This window comes from Polypterus senegalus, chromosome 2 (genome assembly GCF_016835505.1).
Source record: "Polypterus senegalus isolate Bchr_013 chromosome 2, ASM1683550v1, whole genome shotgun sequence".
In the NCBI taxonomy this organism is placed as follows: Eukaryota; Metazoa; Chordata; class Cladistia; order Polypteriformes; family Polypteridae; genus Polypterus; species Polypterus senegalus.
Genome location: NC_053155.1, coordinates 196,502,942 through 196,523,438, shown reverse-complemented (window position 1 = coordinate 196,523,438; position 20,497 = coordinate 196,502,942). Strand labels below are relative to the sequence as shown.

At 35.1% G+C, this 20,497-nt stretch overlaps 1 protein-coding gene across 1 annotated transcript in view; it reads left to right on the top strand.

The window, feature by feature from the left end:
* Positions 1–20,497, top strand: part of mao (monoamine oxidase) — a 176,276-nt gene that overhangs the window by 90,851 nt on the left and 64,928 nt on the right. Inside the window, exons 5-6 of the mRNA XM_039745143.1 lie at positions 2,765–2,856; positions 10,824–10,965. Of these exons, the coding sequence (XP_039601077.1) occupies positions 2,765–2,856; positions 10,824–10,965 (234 nt within the window). The remainder of the gene's footprint in view (positions 1–2,764; positions 2,857–10,823; positions 10,966–20,497) is intronic.

Below are 20,497 nucleotides of genomic sequence, written 5' to 3'. Positions count from 1 at the left end.
AAAGCAAAGATAACATAAATAAGATAGGATACAAGCTAATATCAGACACCAAATTATAGATAAATATTTGAAAGTCGAACTTTTGAATTAGATTATGAAACAAGCAGAAGAAAAGCCATGAACAAATACCTCTTGTACTCCTACGTGTAGGAATATAAATAAAGATGTTAGAGTTAGTCACAGTTATAAGGAATAGTGAATAGGATAAGAGTGGATTTTGTTAGCAGTTTTACAGCCAAACGTTCGACAACATGAACCAGTCAAAGGCCATTTGTTTGCTGTTCAGTTCAGATCTAACAATCCCAGCCAGACCATTGTACCATTGCAAAGTAAATAGACTAGACAAAGTCGTCTCATTTAGAAATGTTTTTTTTCTATTATAGCATGAATATCAAGATTGCAGTCTGCAATTAACCAGATGGTTCTAGTGGTTTACCATTGATGAGCTGTATGTTAAACATGGCTTTTGTTAGGTAAAGAAATATAGCAGCACAATATATAGCAGATCTAGTACATTACTCCTGTTAAAATAAACCCTGAGCAGGATGGCATACTTCAGAATTACAGTGCTGAAGAGCTAACAAGCATAACACGTCCCAATACCCTGTTAAAAACTTTGCAATACTGGGGGCATTCTAAATATATTAAGATAACTACATCCTATCTATTTGCTGTCAATGAAGCATTTAACAGAGAAGTTCATCACGATATAGTGTGACAAGAATGTGCTCTATGACACTGCACCATCATTTTTGAAACATCAGTAATAATAACCTGATTAAAAGTAATTGCATATGTGTAACGTCGGCTCAGTTTATAACATTAATTGCATGCTATGCTGCACTGCAAAGGTATCCTTAACAAGCGAGCAATATCTGAGTAATGTAAAGGTGAAATTGCTGAAATTCTTACCTTGTTTGGTGTATAAAGATAATTTTTTTTAGTTTGTGGAAGTGCCTATTCAAGCTTCACAAATCCTTCATGGCTCTAATTTTCAAACTATTTAGCTGTATCTTTAAAAGTAACATGTGGCATGTTATAATTTACTGTAAGTGCCTTTTCATTGAAGTTTAGCAAAAGTTGCCTGCCAACTTTATCTGGGCATCTGTAACTCACTGTCAATTATGGCAAATAAAATCCACAGAATAAGACATTAACAAGTGATGAGGCTTTGGTATTCATTCTCAGTTCTAGGAGGGAAAGTTTGCTGATGGATGAAATGATCAATAAAATCTGCAGATTCAGACACCTACACCTGCATACAGTATGTGTAAAGGTCAATGCTCTTCTCTGAACTAATGTTACAACTGCACAGTTTTAAAAAATATTTAATTATGTAAAGAGAGTAGTGTGATGAAAATTACATAAACTAGTTTTGTTTTCATTTTTATTTTCTCCTTTTCATTTAATTCTAGTTTTCAGACATGTTTTTCTTTTAGTTTTATTGTATGAAATGATTATTTTTCATTAATATCATGTTTCACAGTGGCCTTTAGAGGGGCTGCCCAGTCACTTTGTTATGTTTCTCCAATATAAAACCTCTGTCAGTTACAAGGTTTTTCCAAGTGTACTAAAGGTTTGCTAAAATCATGTTCTTGTTTACTATGGAGGAAAGACATGTTTTAGTTTATTTTGTTTTGTACTTCAGTGTGCTGTAGTAACCTTGTAGTCTCTTGAGCTATTTAAAAAGTGGTCATGCCAATCAGATATGTACATCTAAGTGGACAGTGCTCTCTGCTGGTCTAAAACTAAAATATTACCACATTACCTAATTAAATGAGTCATAAGATATAAACATGTAATTAATATTACCTTTAGTAGAACAGCTAACACATTGAGTTCATCTGTTTAGACCTTATTTCAAGTCTGTATGTTTTTTTAATTCTAGTTAACAGAAGCTGTGGAACAAGTGCCCTCAAATTTTCTTTTCACACTTTTTGTAATGATAGCAGACACACAAAGCATTGCTTCATCACAAACTCCACATGTGGTGACTTGGCACAGGATTCAAAGCTAAGGAACTGAAAATCTAGGGCATTAGTGCTATGTGCTAAGTGCTAAGCCACTGTACTACCCATCTTAGGTTTATATAATTTAATATTGTCTCATGTCCGTATTCCAAAAAAACTCTTCTGTAAGTGAACACTAACTTTCAGTGAGGGTTTTGTTTATATAGGACTGAACTCAGAAGAGATGTGGCTATGTGAGTGGAGGAAGTGACTGCAGTGGTCTCCCAGAGTTTTCTCCTATTCCATTTTAAGCAAACCGATGAAACAAAAGATAGCGAAAGTGTTATACTCCCTATATTCACCCAGCACAAACCCATAAAATCCATAAATATACAGGTTAGATTAACTGATGACTCTAAACTAGCCTGGTATGACGGTGTGACTTGCTTGAATGTGACCTGGAATGGAATAGTGCCCCATTTCTTGTTGGATTTCATTCTAACTGTTTGAGCTACATCTCTTCATAATCCTCATTTGGAATAAGTGAAGTGTAGTAATGGATGGATGGAAAAATGAGTACACATGCCTGACACACTGCATTTGTTTTCAGATATGTGCTGCATTAGATAAAGGAATATAATTATTTTGATTTTAAAGAAAACAGACTTCATGAATAAAAGAATGAATTAGACTAAAAACATACATTTGAGTTTGAAAAAGAAGTACTACACATTTAAATGTAAGAATTAAATTCACATTGCAGACATCACCTAATATAAGCTTCAAGCCTGGTATTTTCATCTTTCATTTTGTAGATTCCCAAAGAGGCACCTTGGAATGCACCACATGCAGAGGAATGGGACAAAATGACAATGAAGGAGCTCTTTGATAAGCTCTGCTGGACAAGGTACATTATCATTCTTTCTGACCTGCTTATTTTTTGTTTTAAATCATATGTGTATACTTCTTAAGGATTTCAGTTATTTGTCACACTTTGCTAGTGTCCTATTTCCTATAGACATCTGATATGTCTTCATTCCTATTTTCTTAGAAGGAATGCTCTTCATGTAATATTCTGAGCCTGTGAGGAAAATGCATGTCATTCATTTTTCTTCATTTAATCCTTTTATGGAAATTGACTTACATATTCACGGGTGTACATCTGTAGTGTCCAGATATTTTCTCAGTTGTATCTCCTTGCACTTTACAGTTCATCACCTTAACCATCACGTTATTTTTCATAAGCTTCTGCTAGGATAAACTATAATCTCTAACAATTCAGATATTAGTATTAAAATGTGAGAGTCAGGATTTGGCTGGGGCTGTGCACTCTTCTACTTGTTTTTCCTACAGTTTGCCCTTGATCCTTCCTATTAATACCTGTTGCTATGCAGCATCAAGAAGGGACAAGAAAAATAAAATAGAGAGCATGCCAGAGAATTTTCACTCTGAAATTTGTGAAGCTTTGACAAAGCTTTTCACCTGTTCTCATATTTTGATTTTATGTTTTTTGACTTTTTGCCAATTTTCAAATTTTTGCCTTTTTCTTATATTTTTCATGCTTTTGCTCATTTCTCTTCACACTTTTGTATTTGACCATCTACTTGTAACTTTATTTTTATCACTGGTTACAATTTAATTTCCTGTATGTCTCATTATGTTGGTTCATCCATATGTGAACACTTATCTGTTGTGACCACCCGTAGCTTTCCATTAAAGTGGAAGCACTAAAGGACAATAGATCCAAGTTTTAAGAAAATTTGTTAAATGACAGCCAGTAACCATACAAAATTCGTAAGTAAAGTAGAAATGCTTCAAAAAGAAAGCTTTGTCACTACGTTGACCATTTACTTTACAACAAATGTTGGAAGTATCTTATCCTAAGCAGCAATTTTACATAAAACTAGGAAACACAAGGACCTTCGGTTCATAAAAAATGGTGGTTCTTATAGAGCAAGCTGAACTTTTCCATTTTGGCAAGATAGTGTTTTGTTTTCACCATGAAAAAACTCAGCTTCAAAGATTTTGCTGCTCTTCTTTTTCCTTCTTCCTATTACTATTTTTCACCACGGCTAATAATCAATAAACGCAATTCTTCCATTTGATTATGAATTCTGAAAATATATGATGCATCTACTATGGGATTATCAATAGATGGGCTTGTGAGGGTCAAGCTCTTATTGCCTTTCTGCCTACTGGTAAGACACTCAGTAAAAGTTTCTTTCTGTATTGTCATTATACCTTTTCAAGGTTGCTGCGAGCTAAAATTTTTTGATTTTCCAGAACATATTAGGTCAAAAGCTTTTGGTTAAGGCCAAGATAAAGGTTCTAACCCCAGTAGTTGTGAGTACCAGCAGGTAATGCCTTTTTATGCACTTGATGGTACAGCAGATGCTGCAGCTTCTTCTTCCTATCACATAATTGGCTTCTGCAATTTGCCTCATGCACAAGAGACACTGCTTTGCCACCTTCTCGATCAGATTGCAATAAGGTTCCACAAGTACGTATAGACCTACAGTTGTAAAGCAAAGGTGGTTCATATAGATCAAGCTGAACTGTTTAATTCTGGCAACACTCTCCTGTGATGTGCTTAACAATTATCTTTATTTTACTTTTTTCATACAACAAAGTTCTTTGTTAAGTTAAATGTTCAATAAACACAATATTTACACTGAACGTATACTATATGTACTGTGTACTGGAGGATTATTAGCGAATGGGCTTATAGGGACAGTATTTTTTTTACATATGTGTCCCCTGTCACATGCTTTTCTCCATCTTTCTCATCCGCATATTCTGTATCCTGTACTTGATGCTCTGCAGATGGCACTGCTTTTCTTCTTTTTCTTCTTTCAACTATGGTTTTCATTGTTATGTCATCAGCCGCTGCAACTTGCTTGATGCTCATCAGATGTTGCTGGTCTAACCCCAGCAGTTCCTAAGTAATCATGTGACTGATAGATAACAGATCATGTGGCATATTCTTACAGGGCATATGTATCAGATGCCTAGCAATCATGTGACGTTATAGATAGACAAAGACAATGGTGGCACTCATTCAATACAAAAACACACAATATTGGAACACAGTACGTAAAATGGGGGTGTACATGAAATGTACAGTCAAGTCAAGTTGGGGAGCATGCAATGGTGGAGTGCATTGCCACACCCACCACACGACAAAACAGCTCGAGATCCTGGTTTGCAACCCCCAGACAGACACACGTTCCAGTCCCACCCTCCGGAAAAGACCCTCTATCTGCTTCAGCCAGGAGTTACATGGGCAACCCCTTGGCCTGGGCCAGCCACTCAGGCCCCCAACAATGAAGATCCTATGAGCTGGATCACCCTTGGGGAATTGTGCCACATGGCCGTAGTGTCGTAACTGACACTTCCTCACAATGCAGGTAATGTGCCTCATTCGGGACTCCATGAGCAACCACTCATTCAACACAAAGTCAAACCAATGGTACCCAAGGATTTTCCGGAGAGACAAAAGGACCAAAGGAGTCCAGTCTTCGTCTCAGGTCACTGGATGGCATCCATGTCTCGCAACCATATCGCAAGACTGGAAACACCAGGACTCTAAAGACTTGGACCTTCGTCCTTTTGCATAGATATCAGGAGTGCCACACACCCCTTTTCAGCGACCTCATGTATAAAATGTACAGTATATACATGAAATTGACATAAAATTATGTCACCCAAGAAATGGTAAAATGTAAACAAACAGATTTAAAAAAATAGAGTACTACTGTCACAAACCTAATGCAAACAAAATGCCTGCTGTGGTTTATGTAGCCGTATGCTGCCTTGCTTTCCAAAAGCTTGTCTTTTCCTGTAGAAGGCTGGTGCTAGGGACTGTAATGTTTGTACATTCCCAGTTCTGGGGACCTGTCTATTGTACAATCCATAAATTTCACATTCAATCACCAACTAGCATTGAAAACATGGCATTCCTAAAGAGAAATAGCTCATTTGGAGTAAGAACATTTCTACTGTTCTGGTCAATAAATGTGTTCTGATTAAACCTAATAGGTTGGGCTAATAAAGGCAAACTCCAACCAAACAGAACCACAACTTTTCTTATCCAGATTACCAAACGTACTTTAGAAATTCCTTGTTAATGTACAGTGAATGAGTATTGGATGACAGTCCATCTACTGTAAAAAGAATTATCCATGATGGACCAGTAAAGTGTGTAGCCAGTAGATGGCAGTAGGGGCTGCTGGTTACACTGTTAAAATTTCTCTTGAACCTTCTTAAACATGTAAACAATAAAAGAGAAAAGTCAATCTTGTTTTCTGGATCTCATTATTTATTAGATGCCATGATGACTACACTGGAAATCAGATTCATGGCTTTATATTACATTGAAATGTCATCTTAACCTTTCTTATTCTCAATATAATATATTTTGAATATGGAAGAATTGGCGCTGACATTCTGTGAAGCTGTTTTAGTCCATCAGTTAAAGCCTATGTACTTATTTCCTCTTCGTAGTATACCTAAAGAGACATTCTTCGATCTATATTATGACACCACATTTTTTTCTTCTGTTATCTTGTCTTTATAATGATGCTCTGAGTCCTAAAGTACTGTTCTGTAAAGTAAAGAGATTATTGGATGGATCTTTTATTATAATGTGGTTACATAGTCTGCCATGAAGTGATGTCCCAAAAATTAAGGCTTCATAAAATATTTTATTTTTCATCTTTGTTTTCTATGTGAGTATAAAATAATTATAACAAATTGAGGCAAAACAAAAACTTCATTAACATAACTGCAACCAAACATGTGTTTTATGTAATGGCATTTTTAATGTAAACACAGTGCTGAGGCACATTGGAGATTCAGTATAATTTTTTACAAGTTCCTTCAGCTGGAGCAATGGCAGGTGATGGAGAATATTAGGTAAGAACAACCATAACTCCAGTTATACAAGTTTTTCCTCGAACTAAAGGGGTGGGAAGACCAGGTGGCTGCATGGCCATGTTTTTCAGAAGTAGGCTTTCATGATTTGGTTATCTGGAATGACGTGTACAGTATATCCCCAGGTTGTCTTTAAACCCTCAGCCCTTTCAGTAAAACCCCTACATGGAAACCTTCACCCTTCATAGCATCTTTCATAGACAGAAAGAAACTTAACGCTTAATAATAAATCTCCTACTTATATAACTAAGCTCTCTGCAAAGCTATATAAATGCAATAGTAAAATATAATTTGTGTTGAAAGGTTGAATAAAAAAAACCCAGAGATATTACTTTTTTACCATTCAAAAGTGACATGAATATGGCTCATGAAATTATAAAATATATGTTTTAGCAAGTAAACAAACTTATAGTATCTAATAAAATAATTTCTAACAGCTCATTGTTTCCCTTTCATTCATTTTCTTTTCCTTTGCCAGTCGTAGGATTTAAAGTATTAGTCCTTTCTTTCCTATATTTTGATCTGCATTTTTGTATATTCCTACATATCTTGCATGAACATCTACCAGCACAGTCCTTTGTGGTTTCCTTAGATGTGTACACTTTCAACTTTAGTTAACACTTACCTGCAAAGAACACACTTTACCTATAATGGAGACCAGTATATATACCATAAATAAATTAAAATGCAGTTTCAAACTATTCTTTACCTTGTTTGTGTCCATTTTTTATAATAATTCTGCATACCAAAATTACATCAAAAGCGGCCACTACCAGCAAGTAATTTATAGTACTTGCTTTATTCTTTAAAGAATATCTAAATAAAATGACAGCCAGAGTGTTTATGTCCCGAAATGCCCAAGTAGCTTTATTAAAAGTAGTTTAAAAAAATCTCCAGAAATAACTAGATATTCGTTGAGGTGAGCATCGCTACAGGATCACTGCATTTGAAGTGTCTCATTAGGCTTCTCTACCAGGATGAATGGAGTCTTTTGTTGTTTTTGTAAGTTTTTTTTTTAATTCATTTTTCCTAGTCTTAGAATACATACAGTATCAAAGCAATTACAGTAGGATGAATTGACACATGGCAGTTTCAAGCTGCTTCATAAAAGCTAATGACAGAAGTCTGCGCCATGTATGATATTCAATAAAGTATAATAAGAAGATTGTGTGTAATCTCTTTCCTCTCTCGGTGTTATTTAAGGTTACAGTCTATCTGTACATGCTGAACTGCTGACTTCGTAATAAGGAGGTGTGCTGCAAAAAGCAAATGCATTTGACTTGAAGATTAAGAATATTAATAGTAAATGAAAGTCAAAAGTGTCATTTCAGCTAATTTTGTATACACTTGACTCCCCATCTCCAGCAGTAATACCTAAATTAAGCTTTTCGTTCAATTAATATACCCTGGGATACTGTAGATTATTATGATTTGTAATAAACCAGTTTGGAAATAAGCTATTTAAGTAGGAAGGTTTGTGTTAAAACTACCAGATTTAACATTGTCAGAACCATGCTGCTACAGCTGGAATACATTATTGAAGTGATAATTTTCTTTATATATTTCATGGCTTTTAAATGTCATCTTGATTTTATCGCATTTAAGACAATTATGGTTTCCTATTTTAAAATTCTCAGTTGACTGAAGTTATAGTTTTCAATAGAAATTAAACAACTTAGTTTACTATTGCACTATGTGTTAAATTTAGCTAGGATGTAAATGCCAATATTTAGTGTTGAATTTAAACTAAATCATTCTATGAATTATCATTTCAAAGTTGACATTCATTCACATTTTCTGGAATTATAAAAAGTGTATTAAATGTAAAATGATTATTTGCCTCTTTACCAAAGATTTGCAGATTTAACTGTGTGCACATTTTCCATTAAAACGTTTTATTACTTTTGGCAGTTACTAACATATAACCTTTTATGACTCTCTTTAATTTTATACAGCCCCAGACCTTAGTTCATATCTTAATGGTAGATTTGTCTGGAATAAGACCAAATCTGTAAAAACAGTAAAAGTAAAACTATTGTTATTTTTAAGAGCATTTTTCCATTGATCGTTGCATACAGAAATCTATAAATAGGTGCTTTCTAGTGCCTGCTGATGGTCGTAGGCAGTGTCTTCCTTGAAGGTTTCATACTCTGTTTTTAAATATAAGCTTGCCTAAAAAATGAACAAAACCCAGCAAATATTTTAAAATTGTAGCAGAATTTGCTTGTGTATATGTTTGGATAAGCCAGTATTTTGAATCCTTGGTGTTTACCTGCGACAGTCCAGGTAATTCGATACAAAAGGCCATGATCTCTTACTGTATTTAGACTGGTAAGCATCTGTGACCAAATGCTGTGTTCACTCAATATTATTTATCAAATCATAAAGACATAATTAAGACATAAAACTGTGAATGAGAAATTGAAAAATATCATAATCAAATGTGCAACTGATTTTTACTTTTCCTGAGAAGCTGCACAAAAACTCAATTTTTTTTACCAGACAGGCGCGGCACACAATTCATTTCACCTCCACTTTACTACCACTTGAGCTGGTCAGTGTACCACTTCCTTTGGTGGTGTACAACTGGATCTGCAAAGAGGATGGTGCATGTCCGCATACAGTATACAGTAGCTGAATTGAACAGTTTCACTTTTGGCAGAAGAGTAATTCTCTATTGCAAAGTCCATCTAATCTGTGCACACTTTCAAAGAGTTCAACAAAAGTACTATAGAAACATAAGCGATCATTTCTGAAATCTATTAATTTAGTGACAAGCTTTCAAATATCATCACCTAAGCCTGTTATGATTAGTTCACTCACATCCACATTAATATTCCTAATCCTTTCCTTAAAAGTGTACCCTACATGCTATAACTATGCTTAATTTTTAACTTCCTACATGTAAAACCTATACTGTTTTTACATTATATTTAATTTGCCATGCATTTGGCAAAGTCAGAAATCTGTCCATATCTATCTGTAATGATTTTGTGGTGTCTTGGATATCATCTAATCCACCTCTTGTAATACAGTCTGCCAATGTATCCGAGTTGAGAGCAGTGGTTGCAGTATTGATACTTGGGGGACCCACTGTTAACATTTATATTTCGAAGCACATTGCTTACTCCATTTAAGCCAGTTTTAAACCCATCTGCACACTGTGTCCTGGACTTCTTATAGTTTCTGAAATGGGTTTTTAGAAGTCAAGATACACAATATGGCCAAATGTTCATGGACACTCCTTAAATTATGGAGTTCCGGCATTTCATATATGTGTGTCATATATGTCATCAGACTGCACAAGCACATTTGGACAGACTCAGACTATACATATACAATGAATACTCACTGCAGTCACTATAGAATGAACTTCAGAATGTTTGCTCAAGAGACTGCTCACACTACAAGACAGCCGTCTGAAGTTTCTTACATGACAGAAGTTCTTCCAATCGTGTGATAGTCCTTGAGCTGAAATTTGAGTTGCCTTTGAAAATCAGTAGGTGACTGCAAACCGGGCTTAAACTCATGCCAGAATCCCACAGTGTTCATGCCCAGTGTAGGTGGATAATTACATCATATGCTTTTTCGGTCATTTTATTATGTACTATATGAGAATGCTTTCATAAACAAATTGAAAACACTAGTGTGGAAAGCAGAGATTGTTTTACTTCAAAAAACACTATTTGTAATTGACAATTTTGTTGTGTGGACATAATCTAAGAAATAGTGATATGTGGTTTCTCACATTAACAAACAAAGATAGACTGCAGCTGCTTGCCTTATGAAAAAAATGTATTTCCAATTTTCATAATAAGTATGCCAAGTAAGATAATGAAAACTTGTGCGAAAGGAATGACTATCATGAACTGCTGCTTTTCATTTTTGTCTTGATTATAGGTTTCAAAGTCTTCAATGTGTGTCCTCTGTTTTCTGTTACAGGGTTGCTCGGCGGTTTGCTGACCTTTTTGTAAATGTAAATGTCACCTCAGAGCCCCATGAGGTCTCCGCTCTGTGGTTTTTGTGGTATGTGAAACAGTGCGGGGGAACTACAAGAATATTCTCCACTTCTAATGGAGGACAGGTAAGGAGAGAAAGTGTTGCCTATATTCCGTTTGGAAAAAAAACTAATAATGTTATTTAATTAAACTTGCGTATTTTGAGAGTATTAATTTAATATGAAGGTAATTATAGTAAATACGTCTGTGTTAAAATAGAAAACACAGAAAAGCTGATTCCACAATCATTTATCACTTTATCTCTTGTGTTAATCATGTGGCCTTGGTAACAGGTCTGCTACTCTTTCTTCAGTGCCTTTGAGTATTGTTTAAATCAATTTGTAGGTGAAATACATTTTTTTTAATCTAAGAGGCCAACTGAGTTTAAGAATTAGTTTATACATTTAACCTCCCATAAATAAAACTAAACCTGAGTCTGACTGGAATATCATAAATATAAACAGCAGTGCTCAAATTTGGGGCTGTGCCTGCTTGTAAGATGAAAGTGATTTGTGTACACAGCTACTGTACATACAGTGATCGTTCATAGGTATCAGACCCTTGCAGGTACAGTACAGTATATATCATTATCTCTTGCAACCATGCACACACAGCCTGTGGGGATTCTTGCAGCTGTACAAACAGATAAGGTCCAGTATCTTCTACTTGCAAAGACCTACAAATTCACAGCATTACATATAACAGTCACAAAGTGGCAGTGGTTATTTGTGAAAAGACAGAAACGACTGCAAATTAAAACTGAATTGGTCTAAACAATTAAGTGACCATCTGCTTCCTAAAATTTGTCTGACAGGAGACCTGAGCGTGACGGATCATTGCAATTAGTAGATGATTGCTAGGTGCTGTAAGCCATAGCTTGTAGCATATCCTACAGATGGAGGCAGTTTAATTCTCTGCAGATTTAATAAATCAGTTGTGAGAAATAGTAGAAATTCTGGCTTTGGAAAGCAAACAAACAAAAAAAAAAAAACCACACTGTGCTAAAAATAAAGGTGGAATTTGATGATAATATGTTAAAAATCCAATTTGTTTTTACAATATTTACAATTGTAGGTCGTTTTTAAAAAAAACTGTTGAAAAATGTAAATGTAGTATATTTAGAAATTATATTCTGACTGGGGAATATTTTCAAAATAATAAGAAAAAAGAGTAAAAGAAAGAAGGCTTACATCTCAGCAAGATTTCATTTTCACCAGCTTGAACAAGCCTTTGGTTTCATTCTTTGTTAAGAACAGAAAATGTCAGTCATAGTTTTTCACTTTTAAGCGATTTAAGCATGTAAAAGAGAAAACATAAGAAGTTTGGTTACTGCAAAAATGCATCTTCATTTACTCTTAAGTAAGAAGACCTTCTTGTTTTAATAACACTTACAATACATCAGCAAAGTGGTTATTCATCGATACAATGTGACCTATTAAAATAACTTCACATTGGAACTGTCAGTTGTGGCTTATACGAAACACATTTCTCTTGATATTGCATGCTTAATTATAAAACCTAATTATTAGAAAGTAATTTTACCAGCATATGAAAGGGTCTTGATCTGCTACACTGCACAGAGATGAATTGCCACTTTACTGATGCTTTGTAATGAATGCCATGTTAAGGTCTTATTACATAAAAGTAAATGAGGAATAGATGCATTATTGTAATACCTAAACTAAAGTTTTATCGAAGTTTGATAAACAAGTGAAGGTCATTCATACTTATTTGGATTGGTCATTTTCCAGCTCTTTGCAGTTTTAAACTTCATTTAAATAATCTGAGTTGTGTATGCTCATTGCATGTGCCTGTGTCTGTCAGATATGTACTCTGACATCACTAGCAACTTAGTCTGAAAGTAGACATTCAAAATCAAGCAGCACTAAGTTTGTCTTAAGTTGTTGCGGTGGGCTCCTGTGTGTGCTACAGTTGACAACAATTGACCACTCAGCCAGAAGTGCAGTGCATGCAATGCAGTCTGTTGGAGTTTGGACCACCAAACACAAGAGAGGCTAATCTGTCTGATTGTATGTGTTTGTGGTACTACAACAAAATTGACAAAGGGAAAAGACGGGACGAGATTGTAGCTGAACTCACTGTAATTGAAAAACATTCATAAAGGATGCCAGAAACTTTGCTGAAAAGTTGTGAAGGTTTAATGTATTGGTGTCTAGTCATGTAATCGGATATCCTCAAAGCAACGAGATCCACCAATTGTAGTCATTAAGTTTGATATGTTCTCTGACTCAAAATTGTGTAATGTGACAATGGACTTGCCTAATAGCTATGTTATCCCAAAATCCGCCCCAGAAACTTCATTAAATAGCATTTTAGTCAGACTTAATTAGTCACCCCATATATTCTAGTGTGTTACCATTTAAATACTTACAATGTTTACTTTCAGAAAATGATTCTGATTACGCAAAGAAGCAATACTATAGATTCAACTTGCATACTAATATATGTATTGATGCAAGTTTAATCCATATATTAAAAATTACAAAGGTAAACTAACATTTCTTAAGAAACTTTGAAACTATAATTATTCTCTGATACCTCAGCACATTTATTATTAGGCACCAAGTAACAGCTCATTTAATACTGTAACCTTTTCATTTAATTTCACAACCATTCATTCCAGGTTAGTTTTAGTTAACTTATTTGTATCTGTCATGGAACCAGTCTTATTTTATTACCACAGTTCTGCTCCTGTCAAGGAATATAATCTTCACATTCAATCCTTCAGTAGTTCTTCAGCAGCTGAAGGAAAAGTCTTTAGTTTAATCTTACTTTGGACACCTTAACATGAACAATTAATTAAAACATGTTGTAGGCAGAAAATCTATATTTAGTGGGGTCTGAGTGAACATCTCCCCAAACCCACAACACTGGTCAACTTTAGGGCTTAGTAACAGAAAAGTAAAGTCTTAAAGTTGATTTTGTTAACAGAATTTTAAAAAGTAGATTTTAATCCTGGAAGTAATTCCTTCTTTACAACAGTAAAACACCATAATCATGACATACAACTTTGATTCATTTTTGACAGCCTAGTTTGTAGTGTATATTATCTGGCAAGATTACTAGAATTCTAAATTTTCTTTCTATGACTGCAATAAAAATAAACTTTGTACATAACAAAAATGTATATTACAGACTGTAGTTCAAATGAGACAGGATTTCCACATTTTAAATCAACAGCCTTCACTAACAAACATAAACATAATAGACATTTCATATTCGTTTTGGATAAGTACTGAAATTTTGACTTCAGTAATGATACCAGCTTTTGGAACTCAGTACTGGTACCAAAACAGGACCAAAGCAAATAATAGATAAATCTCACAACCCCCATCCCATTCCACAGCATTTGCCATTGCTTCACCTCTCAAGCACAAGACTCCCTGCCTTGCCGCACACCACAAATCAATACAAGGAGTTGTCTCCCAGAAAGAGTGGTCCTTGTTGGTGATTCGAGCTATATGTAAAGCATATGTTTCATTAAGGAGCGAGTCGATCAGCAACAGTACTAATAAATGACTGTGCGCGTGGTGCTTGAAAAGTACCATTTACTTCCAATACCAAAATTAATTAAATTCTGGGTAATATTTTAGCACCGGTATCCCTGATTCATATTAAGACCTTTAATTCCTCCTATTCAGTGTTCAGTTGTTTATGGAACCACTTCTAATTTTCTGGTATCAGCACAGTCTTTTAAATTAAACTATAAAGCTTTAAAGTTGTCCCCTAATATCTTAATTCAGGTATTACACAAAAAAGCATGCAAAAACCTCAGTTTTAATACATTTTAGAATGTTATTAAAGAATAAGAAATTGTGTGTATACCATTCTTTGTTTTTGATGTCAGAATCTAACTTTATAGCTAATTGGTGTGATATAAGGTGCTATATTGTTGCTGACCCGACACAGACTGACACAGGGGCACGTATAAAATAACACAAAACTGTTTATTTTCTTCAGCTGGAGGGCACGTCTTCCCCGTAATCCCTCCAGCCACAGCACAGTTCCTAACACAAACGAAACACGCCCTTCTGGCACCACCACTCCTCCTTAGCAATCTCGTCCTCTTCCTCCCAATTCTGGCCACTGAATGGTGGTGGCTGGCCCCTTTTATAGCCCACCCAGAAGTGTTCCAGGTGCTTGACCACCTGGTTCTGATTGCACCTCTGGGTGGGGCTGAAGATTTCTCCAGCTGGGCTGTGGAGTCCATGCAGCACCCCCTGGTGGACATCCTCAATCCCAACAGGACTGTGGAGAACTCCATCTCCCATGAAGCCTTGCGGGAAACTGAGGCACCATCGTCAGCCAGGGAGTCCAAGCGTCCCGGGGGAGGTACTGAGACGCCCATGGTTGCTCCCCAGAACATATGTAGAAGGGGCGTCCCGGCTGGGCATGGGACCCGGCCGCCCACCACATTGGTTAAATGTAAACCATTGTCCTAACATAGCTAGTTTGATATAGTTCCAGAAACCTGAGCAAATCAAATGATAAATCTGAGTAAAATATGTAAAAGAGGCCAAAGGTCAGAAATGTAATTAAGCATATCATACAGGCCAGATTCCAAGAGAGACCATATTATAAAGTATTTTTCACATGATTGAAACACAAACCCCAACATTCTACAGCATTATACATTTCAGTCTAAAGAAGAATGACATTTCAGGTCAATATTTCTGAAATGTAGTGAATTTATTTGTCTACACTGCGTGGAAGTAGTGTTCGTATACAGAGGCAAGCAACCATGAAAAAGTGTTATTGTAAAAACAAAATAAGGAATTAGGTATGTAATGCATCAGGGTCACCAGAATCCTGTGATCCTTGGTTGGCATTGATGTTGACTCTGTTGATGGTGACTGTGGCATTAGGTGTTATTCTAGCTTTCTCCTAGAAGTCACAACAGATGCATATGGTCCTGATAGTTTTGCGTTAAAAATAGCCTTGCTGTTTGAAATAAGGAGTTTGCTTTATATATTGTACTGGGAAAGTAGCCTCGCTATTCAATCTGATATTTAGACTTATCTTTTTCATAGTTGCGCTAGATTAATGAGAAGTCACTTTTGCTTAATTTATTATAGTTTTGTTTCCCACATACGCACACCACCACCCCTCACACATTTGACCTACATTCTCTAACGAAAATGACAAGAAAAGAACATAAAGTATTGATATTCAGTATCTCAATATATTATGCAGGATGATATGGTGTCTTTTGCTGGTTCTATTGCATAAATCTGTTACAGTAGCTACTAGTTTTTATTAATGGAGACAAGCCTTCTTTAAAATGTATAGTAAATATGGCTTAAGTAACAAGAAAAAAGTCAAATCGTTAATACTAAAGTAAGACACAAACTGTGCCTAAAATATACTGGAACAGAAACTAAAAGTATCCATTCAAAGTATCTCATTGTGTTTAATCCAGTTTCTAGTGTTATTATGTTCTTTTAAGCTTGCACTTGCCCAGTATGTTACCTGATATCTATCAGTATGTTTTTTCAGTAGTTTAATTTTTTCTGTCTGCTTTAAATATATTTTGCCTACTTATCTATCAGTATCAGCACCCAGGCTCCAACCATTTGCACTGCACTGATAGAGCACCTTGCTGCACCCACCACACAACAAACCACCTCCAGATCCCAAATTAGAACCCAATTGCAACTGTGCAGCAGGTGACACCTTAGCATCACAGTAGTTTGAATGGAATGGAACAGTGTGAGTTTTTTCACAGTGGCTGGAGTGCCAATCCTGCCACCAACCCCAGAGTTTTCCCTGCACGTTGGAGGGCCTGCTTGGTGGGCTGGATGTAATTTCATAATTTCCAGATTGTTTGCATGTTTAGAGAAAGGGATGTTTTTGAGTAAAATTCCTTAAACCAAAAGCCACTTAGAATTTACACAGCAGTTGATTAATATTGTGTTTGTATAACAATAGACACATTAAAATGAAATAATGAATTGGTGCTTCTGTTCTGATACATTTCAACTTTTTGTTATTTCAACTATTTTGTGATTTCTAAACATCTGGAAAGAAAGAAAGAAAGAAAGAGAAAGAAAGAAAGAAAGAAAGAAAGAAAGAAAAATGGATGCCTCATGGGATATGCAAATGATCTCTATTGTTTTTATAATTTTGGGCTAGAGCTCTACAATTTTTTATGATATGATGAAATAACAGCAGTGCTGAAAGACATTAACTGCTGAAAGGTCACAGTTTTAGTACGGATACCAAAAATCTACTGAAGTATCATGGATCATTTCTAACCTGAGCAGAAAAGAACAACATGAAATTTAAAATATGATGGAAAGCATTTGTTCTTCTCACCCCCAAGCTGTACTGCACTGAGTAACTTCACTCTGTGAAATACATTTCTTCTTGCTATCATTAACCTTTGTATACAGCACTTATTGTGTAGCTTCTTACAACACACTCCCCATGTGCTTCTACTTCCTTCATTCCTCATGTTCACACCGTGAAGATCCACCTTTTCTCTGCCTAAAACCAGGTATTCATTGTGTTTAATATATTTTTGATTTAATTTATAGTAGTCAATTTTGATATTTTAGGACAACAGTGTTATTTACTTTACTGTACTATTTCTTTATCTCTTTGTGTTCAGCGCATTTTTTTTTGTATTGCAACAAATCTGCTCCAAGGAAAGCACCTCATGATTGATGGTGATCATTATGAAAGTTACAAAATGTAATAAAGATTTTTTGATTCATTTATTTCATATATTATTATACTTGCAAGCTTGAGAAGAACTACAATTTCAGAATCTTTGACACAGTACTATAGAACAGTTACAGTATATGTTAAACTTTGTATTTATCTAGTTTATTTGACAATGTATTATTTTATGGTATGGCAAACTTTAAACATTTTTTGTCCTTGTTATACATTTCTTTCCAAGGTTCGGAGTTAGTCTTCTGTGTGCTTTTCTGCACAGAGAATCAAAATCAATTGCTAGTTTCTTTCTATTAAATTTTATTAACATTGGGCTTTGTATATGCTCTTGCGTCATCTTGTTTTTCATGTTCACTACCATTTTGTAGGACCATTGCCATATCGCTATGGTCTCTTGCCGGGGGGTCTTGGTTTCTGCAGGTTGCACTGCATGATGTCACACATGTGATACTTTAAAAGGTCATGCCCGATGTCTTACGTTGGCCTAGATTGTAGATATATTCTGAAAAGTCTACTTGTGGTTTTTGATTTCTTCTTGGTTAGGTAATTTTTTCAAGAATTTTCTGTTCTGTTTTTTTTTGTTTTTGGCAATACTTTTTATGACTCCCTGGCTTCTGCTGCTGTTATTGTTCTGGGATTACACTCATGTCCTGTTCATTTTCACCTTAGTCCTTGTGGCATGCCACTTTTCTTACTGCTGGCCGAACAGATATGATGGCATTAGTGAAGCACTCATCTGCACCATTCCACACTGAAACCATAAAAATAATTTTTCAGATGCTTATTTCAGCCAGTTAGCCTTCACAATGACTAAAAGTGATTCACAAGGGCTTTTTTATTTTTTAGAAATACATTTTTTCTAATTGTACAGTGATGTGGAGAATATCCTTTTATACTTTTATAAATAATAATTTATAATGAAATCATCATCAGAACAAGAGAGCTGCTTCATTCATTTATGGTGCAATTTCCTAATAAACAACCATAATGGGACCACAATAGGTAAAATGCCACAATCACTAAACAATGCTATGTTGATTTTCTCAGCGAATAAGTAAGGTACAAAATGTTTGTATAAAACATTAAAGTGGAAGAGGAATAAATTATCCTAAAGGGCAGTCTTGCATCTGGACTTATGATCTGTATGAACCAGGCCTGGACATGGACTGAAGCAGCAGAACCTTTCCATGAATGAACCAAGGAGTACAAGAGCTTTTGGAATGTGACAAAGCAAACTGCCAACAGACTGCGAGAACATGCATTACAAACAACATGTGGAAAGGGACCGATCTGAGATTAAGATTGATTCTTTTTTTATATACAGTAGATCTTTGACAGTTACTTTAAAGAATGTCAAATGCTCAAGTACGTCATGAAAAAATTTATTTAAGAGCCACAACTAGTGAAAACAAGGAAAACAAGTACCGATGTTTTGCGGGAAATGTGGAGACCTGTGTGTTCTCTGTTTTTGCTTAGCACGGAAATGTGCTTAGTGGCAGGGCTTGCTACTGTAAGTATAGGCTCTTATATGTTTTTTCCTATTTGTGCATTATTGCCTGGAAGATGATATGCAGACAATAATAATAATGGAACTGGCAGAAATAAACAGAATTGTTACATCATTATAGAAAAAAACTGCATACTCACCAGTTATACAAGAGTTTTGCGTTCTCAGCAATACCATATTTAAATTATTCTGTTCACTGCAGAGTTCTAAACCTGTAGCAAACAAAGTAAAAATCCCACCTTTTCTGATATGAGAGGTGACTTTAGAGTTGCTTTGTGTAATTAATCCTTTTTAAAAAACGCTTAACTGTATATCATGTTCCACATGAAAGTTTTTCTTTTTCACTAATTACTCAGATCAACATAATAAATGTCACGGCATGATTAAAAAAGGATGTTTTGTAATGAGATAAGGCCTGAAGAAAGTAATTAAGAAATGCATGTATGGTAGTCAACAGTAGAGGGCAGCCTAGCTCTTTTGATTTGTTCATACGGTTTGCTGCTTCTCAGTCAAATAAACTTTTTTATTGTTTACTTGTTTATTTTAATGTAAATACATTCATTTGGATGTTTGTATTTTTTATTATTTTATCAAATAAATATATTAATATTCAACAAATGACCAGCTTTAATAAATTCATGGCATCATTTTAAAAATTTGTTAATGGAACTCTCCCTAGTTTCATTGCAATGAATTTAAATACATACAGTAGGCCAAGCGCTGACTTTTGTAATAGGTAACTGTTAAGAAGCTGTGTTTGATTAGTATAAATATATATTTTTTTTATAAATTCCTGATTTATTTAAAATTACAATAAAGTGAAATTTAATAACTTACTCAAATGATGGGGTGTAAATATTCATTCATTTATTGATTCCGTGAGTCATTAATCCATGTTCCAAATATGATTAACCCAGTAGATGATCACAGGTGGCAAAAGCCTATTCTGGCAGCAACTGATTCAAGGCAGGAACTTACCCTGAATAGGACACCAGATTTTCAAAGGGCACAATCATGCACACATTCACACTTCAGACAAATAAACCAAACCTGTACATTTCTGAGACACCTGAAAAAATCAGGGATTCAACACTTGAATATGTTGGAAGAAATTTTAGTTTCACAAAAAATAACTTGCTTCACTGCAAGGATATGTAGTGTGGAGATTTTACTTTGATTGACATGTGATTAGTTCTTCAGAGAAGTAAGGAAATATGCATATCACCTACAGTGAACTCTGAAATATTATGAAATAGACTGCATAACAATTTTACATCTCATACACAAACTGAAGGTCAGATGTGACAGTTCCTCAAAATACCTTTTAAAAACTAGCCTATTTAATTGCCAGACGTACATAACAGAATGTCAAGTGACATTTTTAGCACACTTTAATACAGACACTGTCATTG